We start from the raw sequence: 11,055 nt of genomic DNA, 5'->3' as shown, positions 1-11,055 counted from the left end.
AAAAACATATATAAAAATACATTTATACATTGTATACAAATTTTTTAGATAATCTGTAGAAAAATGTCTCATTATTTTAGAAAAATTAATGATTTGGTATAATGACTAACAGATTAAAAAGGACTAAAATAAAGAAATTTGATGATTTATTAGGTTATTATATTAAAAAAAATGTGACTTAATCGTTAACTTTCCTAAAATAATAGGATTTTTCTGGAGATATCTGAACGTTAGGCCACAGGGAGCAGAGTGGGGAAGGAACCGCAACCAGAAACACAACACCGCCACCGCGGTTTAGGTTGTGTAGGAACAGACTGAGGGGAGGCTACCCCGCCTCCTCTCCTTTCACCTCATTGGCCGATTTTTTTTTTCTTTTCTCTTATTCCAACGGTAATATATATATATATATATATATATATATATATATATATATATATATATATATATATATATATATATATATATATATATATATATATATATATATATAGGTTTACGTTTTATGGGAAACAAAAAAACCCTAAAAAAAACCCTAAAAATCATAAAAATGCATAAAAAAATACTTAGAGATCACAAAACTTTTTTTTTAAATTTTTTATGAAAAAATCGCTGCTTTTAATACAAAATCGATGAAATTTTTTTGAAAAAAACCTCTTTTTTATATAAAAAAAAATTGATTTTTTATTTTTTTTCAGCGATTTTATTAAAAAAGTTGCGATTTTTTCATAAAAAAATTCAAAAAAAAGTTTTGTGATCTCTAAGTATTTTTTTTATGTATTTTTATGATTTTTAGGGTTTTTTTGTTTTCCAAATAACCATTCCCTATATATATATATATATATATATATATATATATATATATATATATATATATATATATATATATATATATATATATATATATATATATATATATATATATATATAGGGGACGGTTAACTTGAGATTAAAAAAAAAAGTAGAGATCTTGAGATTCAACCCGAGCAATTTATTTCTCGTTGCCGCTCTAATGCTCCAACGTACCGGTAACAGCAGTGTATGACTAATCATAAATGATTATACATATATGTCTGTTCACAGACTGAATAATCATATATGATTATGACACTTGGTGGCAGAAAAGGTGGTGGTGACAGAGGTGGCAGTGGTATAAGTGACAGATGTGACAGTGGTTGGGTCGACTGGTATCAGAGATGATGGTAGTGGTGATGGCGGTGACAGTTGTGGTGGTGGGGATGATGGAGGAGGAGAAAGGAATGAACGACTCTATATAATCATTTATGATTATAACAGCTCTACCGCACCGGTATTCCAGAGGGTTAGAGCGACATACAAGAAATATGTAGTTGAGGTTAAATTTCAAGATCTCTATTTTATTTTTAATCTTAACAGAACGTACATCTCTCTTTCTCTCTCTCTCTCTCTCTCTCTATATATATATATATATATATATATATATATATATATATATATATATATATATATATATATATATATTGGTTTCCACGGATAAAAAACTAGAATTTTTCAAAACATTTTTAATACATTTACCACTTTGTAAATATCAAACAAATCTAACATAATTTTCACACTTATGTTTTCTGGGTCGTTTATTTATTTATTTATTTTTTAAATTTAGGGTGTGTTTTTTAATCTTGGTTGTTTTTTAGTTTTTTTTATTGTTTTTTATGTATCTCTTTTTAAATAATAAAATATTTTTATTTTAATTAATTATTAAGTTTATTTATCATTTTTAAGAAATTATATTTAGTTTTTGTTATTTATAAAGCTTAATTTAAATTATTTTTATTTATAAAGGTAAAAGTGAAAGTCAGTGAAAATATTTCCTGGTTTTTAATAAGTTTTTAATAAATAAATAGAAAACTAACGTGACACTCAAACAATAAATGATGAAAGATTGATTAACCATCCGACAAATGACTTATTAAGGTAATTAACTTTTCGTTTTGTTCACATTTAGGTAACTATTTTTTTTTGTATACGTCTAGGTAACAAACTTGTTGGAAGTGTTCACATATGACAATTATGACCTGTTGTAGCAGGTTACATTCTAGATGTGAACACTTTCAACAAGTTTCGTTATCTAGACGTGTATAAAAAAAATAATTACCCAAATATGAACAAAACAAAAAGTAAGAGTAAATTACACGAATGGTCCTTGTGGTTTCGGGGAATTTATATTTTTGGTCCCTAACTTATTTTTTTAACTCGGATATACTGTTTATATTTGTTGCACGTTTGGTCTCTGTCTTACCTAAAAAGACTATTGTGCATTTATTTATTTATTTTTTAGTTAATTTTCTTATTTATGTATTTATTTTTTATATATTTAAAAAAATTAATAGACCCCACATATTTGTATCTCGTCACCGTAAACCTGAAACCACATTTAAGAAATTTAATTTGGGTCTCACCGTTCACCATCCCATCTCTTATCATCGTCAACTTCTATTTCTTTTCCATCTTTAGTGACATCGACTTCTTCACCATCCTTCTTTTTTTGGTCCTTCAACTCTGGCGAACCAACACCATAACCCACTGTCAACATGGGATGATGAGAGATACAAATATGTGGGGTCTATTAATTTTTTTTAAATATATAAAGAATAAATACATAAATAAGAAAATTAATTTTAAAAAATAGATTAATAAGGGCACAACAGTCTTTTTAGGTAAGACAGTGACCAAACTCGTAACAAAAATAAACAGTAGGGATCATTCGAGTTAAAAAGATAAATTAATTAAAAAATAAACAGTAAGGATCATTCGAGAAGATACATATATGTGGGGTCTATTAATTTTTTTTAAATATATAAAAAATAAATATATAAATAAGAAAATTAATTAAAAAATAAATTAATAAGGGCACAATAGTCTTTTTAGGTAAGACAGGGAGCAAACGTGCAACAAAAATAAACAGTATGAATCATCTGAGTTAAAAAAATAAGTTAGGACCAAAAACACAAATTTCCCGAAACCACAATGACCATTCGTGTAATTTACTTTTACTTTTCCTTTTGTTCATATTTGGGTAACTATTTTTTTTGTATATATCTAGGTAACGAACTTGTTGAAAGTGTTCACATCTAGGATTTTACGTGCTACAGCAGGTCATAATGGTCATATGTGAACACTTCCAACAAGTTTGTTAGCTAAATATGTATAAAAAAGATTATTACCCAGATGTAAACATACCGAAAAGTTAATTACCTTAATAAGTGATTTTACCCTTCCCTCTTTAAATTAATAAAAACATGATACATAAGTATCTATGCTTTTTTTATTCAAATTAATAAAAACATGACACATATTGAAGTATGTATGCTTTATTTATTCAGACCATATCTTTTAAGTTTTACCAGTTTACACTAAACCCTCGATCTTTTGAATTACATCAGCTACGACCCTGTGAAAAACTCCGGTTACAGGCAGCGTTCTCTTCAGTCTTCACTCTTCACTGACACGGCGACACTACAGTCGGGAACAAGCCTTTCGCCTTCCGTTTACTATTCGAATGCTTTCACTTGCACGGCGGTGCCGGAGATCTCTCCAATGTTTCCAGCCGCTTGCCTCTCAACTACATTCAACGAGAGCTCTCGCCGCGGCCGCCTCGTCTCCTCCAACCCGTAGGCGGTCAAAATTCACTCCGGCAGTCATGAGGAAAACCGATGACAAATCTGAATGGTGGGTCGTCGATGGTGAAATGCACGAAATCGGAGAAAACGTGCCGCCTCGAGAGAGATTCGTTATACCCAGGGACAACATCCCTAACAAACGTCGTAAGCAGCTCCGTGAACAGTTTATGCGCCGCACTCGCCTCGTTCTCAAAGAATCGGTTAGTTTCTCTCTTAACCGCTTCGATTTTCCGATATGTATCTCCCTAATTTTGTACATACTGAATCGTGGTATAATTATCTAACTGCGATTAGCATATAGGCAAAACCTAATAGCGAATACTCTTCATAATCATACGAAACGAACTCATTTGTAAAACTTTCATCCATCGAACATTTTTGGATTGTGTAAGTTATATGACCATGGATGGTTGTGCTTATTGTTTGATGTTTCGACGAAGGAGCATGAGCCCTGGTGCAAAAAGTACATGGAACTATATCAGGAGCTTAGAGAGAATTGGGAGAGGATATACTGGGACGAGGGTTATTCCAAGAAACATGGTCAAGAACGTGCAAGCTATGACTCTGCTGAAGACGATGATGAAGACTTTTCACCTTACAGGTTTCCTACTTTTCAGTTAAATGCAAAAATAGCAACATACTTTCATTACTTGTTTGAAGACTTTATCTTCTGACCTTCATTTCTTCCTATCACATCATTACACTTCGAAATTTTAACTAGTTAATGCTTAAAAAATTTGTGTTTTCTCCTTCCTTTGTATTTAACCATTTATTTAATGCCTCTTTTTGCAGAAGAAAGCAACCCCATGCTGAGGACATGAAGGTACCCGATGTTTGGTTGCATACTATTGATTCCTATGTGACAGATCTTAGGCCCTGTTTATTTTTTATTTTTTCATTAATTGTTGTCTGGATAAATGATCTTTTAAACATCATTTATCTATTAAACAACACTTGATGAATGAAAAAGAAACAAGGCCTAAACTTATATGTTTGCCCATATAAGTTGTTTATCAAATTACTAAAATTGGGCTGAATTTGGAAAAACAGAATCATGGTTTTGATAGAAATAGGCGCGGAGATACAGTGGAAAAGGCAGGCATGATCCGAGATAAGTTTGAATTTGACCGGGAGAGAAGAATGAGAGATAGAGGTTATTCTTTATTATTTTCATTTATTTATTTATAAAATTCTCCCAAGAAATTTGCCACAAAGTCTTTACTTCAGTCATACTGAAAAAATTATTATATGCAATGAAACAGCTTTTGCACCTATGAATGGAGGAATGCAGTTTACAGCACCTGATTCACCCTCAAGAAATCAATCATTTGATGCAAAGAGATATCTTTCCTCCAGTGACAGCGAGTAACTATATTGTCATCAACAACAACTGTTTCTTTTTGACTTGATGGGATTAATTGAGACAGTACTTATGTATCGGGTGCTTCTTTCGGACTTAATGTATAAAGACTGACTTAATAGAGCTTAAAAAGTCTTGGTTATATTTAAGCAATGACATCGAAATTATTAGATACTTGTTACTTAAAACATCGATAAAATCATGTGGTTGTGTTGGATTTGAAATTTTCTAACCACTTAGGTGCGTATGAATTTGTATATGAATACTTTGAAATATGTTACAGTTTGGTTAGCGGAAAACTGAAAGAAATTCGTTTTCAGTCTTTTTGTATATTTATATTCGGAGAAAAAGCTTATTGAAAATTTGAGACACCATGACTAAAAATTACTATAACTGTTAAATTAATTAAAATTTATTTTAGTTGGTTAATACTTAATAATGAAATATTTTAATTAATTAATGCTTTGATGGGTTTCTCACAGTCATCTTGCTCGTTTTCTTTTTATTTGTCTTCTTGCTCATTTTTCTAAACTTCAAGAGAACCACTATCATTTACGTCTTCATGTAAGTAATTCGGATAAAATTTTCCCTAATCCTATCGACTGACTGTATTGTTATTGCAGCACCCTTAGTTGCGCCTCCCTTGTTCATTTATGTTTGGAGTTTTTGACTTGAATTTGGCAATTATATGTGGGATTTTTATTTAGAACTTGATTTAGATCAGGCATTGGCTTGAGTTTTGTCCAAATTTTCATATTTACAATTGAATCAAGTTAGGGTTTTGATTTTGTATGTGATGAGCGTGGTGGTTAACGGTGGTTGTTGTGGCTGGAAAAAGTGGAGGTGATTGCCGTAAGTTAACTATCAAGGATTCAAGGATTTCAGTTGAACAACCAACTAACTAAGCTTTGAGCTAAACCTATAGAACTTAAAATACGTGAGGGACTAAATCTGTAATTTACTCTTATTTGTAGGTTGAGGGGTCAATTCAGAATCAAACCAAACTACCGGGTTTTAAAAAACATATCTCGTTCAATTTCACGATTCAGAAACTCTGGCCGGCGCCAAACCCTCTCTCCATCGTTCAAAGTTTCTCTTCCGAACAACAATTTCAAACGGTGAACGTTTCGACGGCAGCTATGATCTGATCTGTAGCCTTGATCATCCCCAGGGCTCCAATTGTGAATAATTTTGGTCATTTCATTCACTGAAAACAGGAAGCAGCAGATGAGTGGGGCGAGACTGTGTTCATTGTTGGGTGAATTGGGGTACGAAGGTCATGGGGCACTTGATCCAGACAGCTTTGAATGGCCTTTTCAGTACGAAGATGCTCGTCCTATACTCGATTGGCTGTGCTCCAGCCTCCGTCCCTCCAACGTCCTCTCCGCTTCTGAACTTTCCCAGTTACGTCTCTCTCTCTCTCTCTCTCTCTAGACAGCAATGTATGTTTGTTTTATCTATATTTTTGTATTAATGTTTAAGTATCTAGCTGATTATTATTCTCGGATCACTTCCTAGAATGTTGAAAGATCAAATTCATAGTTGTAAGACTTGAACGGTTTTAGGGCTAAATCCTACAATGAAATTTACCCTATTGATCACTTAAGAATAAATGGCTCCAAGTTTGGGGACTCATTTTAGCGATGCAATCTTGTGAATCCCATGCGGCATGCATTATATGTCTTCAAAGCGAACATGTCAATTACATGCCACTAAGTTTCTTCTTAGAATATATAGGATCTAAATATGTTTAATATATGCATAGGGCATATGCTAATAATTATATCTGCTTTATCATCCAGGTATGAACAATTTATACAAGATGGAAAGCTTTTGGAGGTAATCATCAGGCTTACTTTTGATGATTATAGCTACAATGTTATTGCTTTTCTGGAATTAGATATGGTCAGAGAACACTTTTAGGATTCAAAATTGATACAACAGGTTTGCCTGGAACAAGAAGCAAACAAGGGTTAGATTGTATAAGCAGAACTAAAGCTAATAAAAAGATTTACAAATCTAAGATGAAAGTCACATCATTTTTTGCATCAGATAAAGTAAACCAGTTGGATGTAGACCATAAAAGTAAATCCATATCTCTAGTTTCACAATGGAGTTGGTGAACTACATATAAATGTATAATGTAACTGTTGCATAGCGTTTAATAATACTTTTGTTTTTTGCAGGGTGAAGACCTAGATTTTGCTTATGAAAGTATATCAGCCTTTTCAACAAGGAGAGACAATCAGGAGGCAGTTTTTGGAGCTGAAGAAGGACTAAAAGAAATAAGGTAAATTTACCTACATTGATCCACCTATTTTTACTTTGTTAAAAAATGATAATCCTGAAAAATAGCTTTTTTTCAAAAGGGATGCTACTTTAGCCTTTAAAACAGAAGCCATGGAGCTGCAGAGACAACTTGGACATCTACAGTCTCAATATGACATGCTCAGTACACAGGCTTCAGCTTTGATTCAAGGGAAAAGGGCAAGAGTTGCATCAACATCTGCTGTAAACGGACTACTCACTACCATAGATGATAGCCTTTCAGCCAGAAACTTAGAGGTACATTCTTCCTTTTACATTTTAAGCTGTTAATATGCTTTCCAAGAAATACTTTGACTTACTTCAATAGTTCAATAGTCAAATGTGATTCTTAAACTTGTTTTGTTGCAACTTAAGATGAATGCAGTTCTTGGACGGATTGCTTCTACAGCACAAGAGTTGGCTCACTTCCATTCAGGAGATGGTACTATTTTCATTTCATACTTGTCATTTTTGGTTGATTGACCTTAAGACATTATCACATTAAAATTTAAAATCATCTCATTTCTTCATGGGTTTTGATTTGCTGATATGCAGAAGATGGCATCTATTTGGCATACTCAGACTTTCATCCATATTTGCTTGTTGATTCATTGTGTATGAAAGAATTAAATCAATGGTTTGTTAAGCAACTAGATACGGTAAAAACTATACAAATTTTTTTTTTCAGTGGATAGCTCTATATGTTTGTTTCTACAATGTGTAGCTTTTGCATAAAAGTGTTAGGTGAACTTCATCTTATATGTTGATTCAGGGTCCTTATCGATTGGTAGCAGAGGAGGGAAAATCAAAGTGTTCATGGGTCAATCTTGATGACATTTCCAATACCTTAGTGCGAGGTGATTCTCAATTGCACTGAGTTTTTTGATTTGTTAATTTTTCAATTTCATTCTTTATAGTGATTGCATCATTTAGATATCTTTGTTTCTAGAAGGGATTTGTGCATGTGTGCATAGCTAATCAACAAGACTAATTATTTTTTTTTTAAAATTTTTTGTGGTAGACTCTCAAAAGTCGCAACATCAACGCGTTTCAGAATTGCAAAGGCTTCGCTCCATGTATGTCAAGTTAATAAAAACATGTGCTATATTTTCATAAGATAGTGAAAACAGAAAACAGTAGCAGATGTATATGTTAATCTACAACCTATTTTGGATAATTAAAAAGCAAACGTATGCTCACTTGTTTGTAAAAGATGATGAGAATTTAAAAATGTGTGATATGCAGATTTGGAACGAGTGAAAGGCAGTGGGTTGAAGCCCAAGTTGAGAATGCAAAGCAGCAAGCTATTCTGTTGGCACTTAAAGGTCAAGTAACTTCAGATGAAGCTCATATTCACCTTGATCTTCATTCACTTAGGTATCATATCACTATTCTTCTATGTTATGTGAACATACATATTACATACATGCATAATATGTTAATAATGATATGATATATGCTTCTTACATTGTTTTATTAGGAGAAAGCATGTAGAATTGGTTGGAGAGCTTTCAAATCTACATACCAGAGAAGACAAGTTATTATCTGAGGTTTAAACTTTATATGTTTCTTAATATATATGCCACTGAGTATTTTTCCTCCTTTACTTTTCTACATGATATTTATTTGGCTTTTTGAGATTAAAGATACCATTCCCTTTTTTCCAGACTATTCCTGATCTATGTTGGGAGCTAGCTCAACTACAAGACACGTACATTCTACAAGGTATATATATATATATATATATATATATATATATATATATTTATTAAAATCTTTAAACATGCTTTTGATGATTATATATGAAAACTATAATTTATCTTTTGAGTATGAATATAAATTAATCTGTAATGCAGGTGATTATGATTTAAAGGTTATGCGACAAGAATATTATATTCAACGTCAGAAAGCGGTATATACCTTTTTCAACTTATACCATAAATAACATGATTTTAATTTATTTTTTTCTAATTGTTATTGCAATCATCACATTCTTCATGTATTTGTATTTGTATTTGTTGTTCTTTATTTTGCAGTTCATAAGTCATCTAATTAACCAGCTTGCAAGACATCAGTTTTTAAAACTAGCATGCCAATTTGAAAAAAAGACGATTCTTGGAGCCTTTTCATTACTCAAAGTTATAGAGTCAGAGCTGCATGGTTACCTATCCGCAACCAAAGGACGAGTGGTATATACTACTATCGGCTAATCGTTATTATCATAAGATAATTTCAAAACTTTGTATTTAACATATAAATAATTTTTAGGGTCGTTGCATGGCGTTAATTCAAGCAGCATCAGATGTACAAGAACAAGGAGCTGTTGATGACAGAGATACGTTTTTACACGGTGTCAGAGACCTTCTGAGCATCCATTCAAGTAAATTACACTTTTTTTTTTTTTTTTTTGTTTATAAATAAAATAAATAAAATTGTCAAATAAACTTGATTACCTTTTTATTTATTTATTTATTAGATGTTCAAGGCGGTTTGTCGACGTATGTATCAGCACCAGGACTAGTGCAGCAGATCTCCAGCCTCCAATCTGACCTCATGGCCCTGCAATCCGACTTAGACAATGCCCTTCCTGAAGATAGAAGCAGATGCATTAATGAGTTGTAAGTTATCTCTGTTACACTGGATAAACTTTCCAAGGCATTTATGTCTTTTTTGCATAACAACCTTTTTGGGTTTGGGACAAAAAGTTAAAAAGCTTTTGTATCAATTTATCAGCCTCAGAATACAATACACTTTTGTTTTTGTTTGTCTTTATTATATTTATTATTACAGGTGCACTCTTATCCAAAATTTGCAACAGTTACTATTTGCATCTTCCACCACTGCACAGCCGATTTTGACACCACGGGTATGCAATTGATTTATTAAAGCTTTATTTTTTTTAATAAATATTTGTTACTAATCATAGTGTCTAATTGTTCAAACTTGATATTATGAAAATGGATTTAGACTCTAATGAAAGAGCTGGATGAGATGGAAAAGGTGAATGCCAGGCTGTCAGCTGCAGTGGAAGAAGTAACACTCGAACACTGCAAGAAGAACGAGGTAAAAAAGAAACATTCACCATTAATGATTAATTCAGTAAAAACTAAAAAGAAACAACACCTTTTAGTGTTTGGATGCATATTAAATTATTAATGATGTGATATATGTATTTATGGGACAGATTGTGAAGCATCACTCTCAAGAAATGGCACTTCAAAGGCAGGTATTTGTGGATTTCTTTTGTAATCCGGAACGTTTGAAAAATCAAGTCAGGGAACTAACAGCACGTGTTAGGGCTTTGCAAGCATCATGAATTATATACTCCTACAATTACAAACAATTGTCAATGTATGTATTTTTGTTATTTTTTTCTCTTGTAATGTGTTGGTTTGATTCATGTATGATTAATCTTCCAACTTTATGTTGTCACGTTAATTTTGAAATTGATTCCATAGCTCAACGAGTTTTTTTCCCTTAGTTTTTCAGATCATATTTAACCAATGGGAATTATTTTTTTCAGATCAACCAAACTTGTCTTCACACACCTACGACTGAATTTCAAGTTGTATATAATGTGCACATTTATTATTTAATGTCACATCTATATTTTTAAACCATGAGTTGCATAAATGATGTTTCCAAAAGAGATGTCATAGTGGATGGATATAGACGTCAGGTATTGTGTCTCGAGTGGAATTTAATGAAACATAACAGAACTTTAGAAATCAG

At 32.0% G+C, this 11,055-nt stretch overlaps 2 protein-coding genes across 2 annotated transcripts; both read left to right on the top strand.

The window, feature by feature from the left end:
- The first annotated feature begins 3,376 nt into the window (after positions 1-3,376).
- LOC145113907 (uncharacterized) lies at positions 3,377-5,342 on the top strand. Its single transcript, XM_079049948.1, has 5 exons — positions 3,377-3,856; positions 4,097-4,257; positions 4,449-4,479; positions 4,707-4,809; positions 4,919-5,342. The coding sequence occupies exons 1-5, from the start codon at positions 3,536-3,538 to the stop codon at positions 5,023-5,025; spliced, it is 723 nt and encodes a 240-aa protein (XP_078906074.1). The 5' UTR covers positions 3,377-3,535; the 3' UTR covers positions 5,026-5,342.
- Positions 5,343-6,030: 688 nt separating this feature from the next.
- AUG3 (HAUS augmin-like complex subunit) lies at positions 6,031-10,803 on the top strand. The gene is made up of 18 exons (XM_079049946.1): positions 6,031-6,419; positions 6,819-6,855; positions 7,203-7,306; positions 7,386-7,581; positions 7,699-7,765; positions 7,879-7,982; positions 8,096-8,180; positions 8,345-8,399; positions 8,569-8,700; positions 8,804-8,873; positions 8,991-9,048; positions 9,180-9,235; positions 9,360-9,512; positions 9,592-9,703; positions 9,800-9,941; positions 10,114-10,189; positions 10,291-10,386; positions 10,508-10,803. Exons 1-18 carry the CDS (start codon positions 6,244-6,246, stop codon positions 10,637-10,639), a joined length of 1,851 nt encoding a protein of 616 aa, XP_078906072.1. The 5' UTR covers positions 6,031-6,243; the 3' UTR covers positions 10,640-10,803.
- Positions 10,804-11,055: the final 252 nt, after the last annotated feature.

This window comes from Lactuca virosa, chromosome 5, assembly GCF_052849685.1.
Source record: "Lactuca virosa cultivar CGN04683 chromosome 5, Lactuca_virosa_CGN04683_v6, whole genome shotgun sequence".
Lineage (NCBI taxonomy): Eukaryota > Viridiplantae > Streptophyta > Magnoliopsida > Asterales > Asteraceae > Lactuca > Lactuca virosa.
The sequence above is the reverse complement of the archived record's forward strand: the minus strand, read 5'-3'. Positions and strand labels throughout refer to the sequence as shown.

Bases quoted from the DNA above. Each gene is read 5' to 3' on its own strand.
- LOC145113907 (XM_079049948.1), top strand. From the start codon at position 3,536: ATGCTTTCACTTGCACGGCGGTGCCGGAGATCTCTCCAATGTTTCCAG. The intron at 3,857-4,096 runs GTTAGTTTCTCT...GTTTCGACGAAG, and splicing joins GCCTCGTTCTCAAAGAATCG to GAGCATGAGCCCTGGTGCAA. The intron at 4,480-4,706 runs GTACCCGATGTT...TTGGAAAAACAG, and splicing joins CCCATGCTGAGGACATGAAG to AATCATGGTTTTGATAGAAA.
- AUG3 (XM_079049946.1), top strand. From the start codon at position 6,244: ATGAGTGGGGCGAGACTGTGTTCATTGTTGGGTGAATTGGGGTACGAA. The intron at 6,420-6,818 runs GTTACGTCTCTC...TTTATCATCCAG, and splicing joins TCCGCTTCTGAACTTTCCCA to GTATGAACAATTTATACAAG. The intron at 7,766-7,878 runs GTACTATTTTCA...GCTGATATGCAG, and splicing joins TCACTTCCATTCAGGAGATG to AAGATGGCATCTATTTGGCA.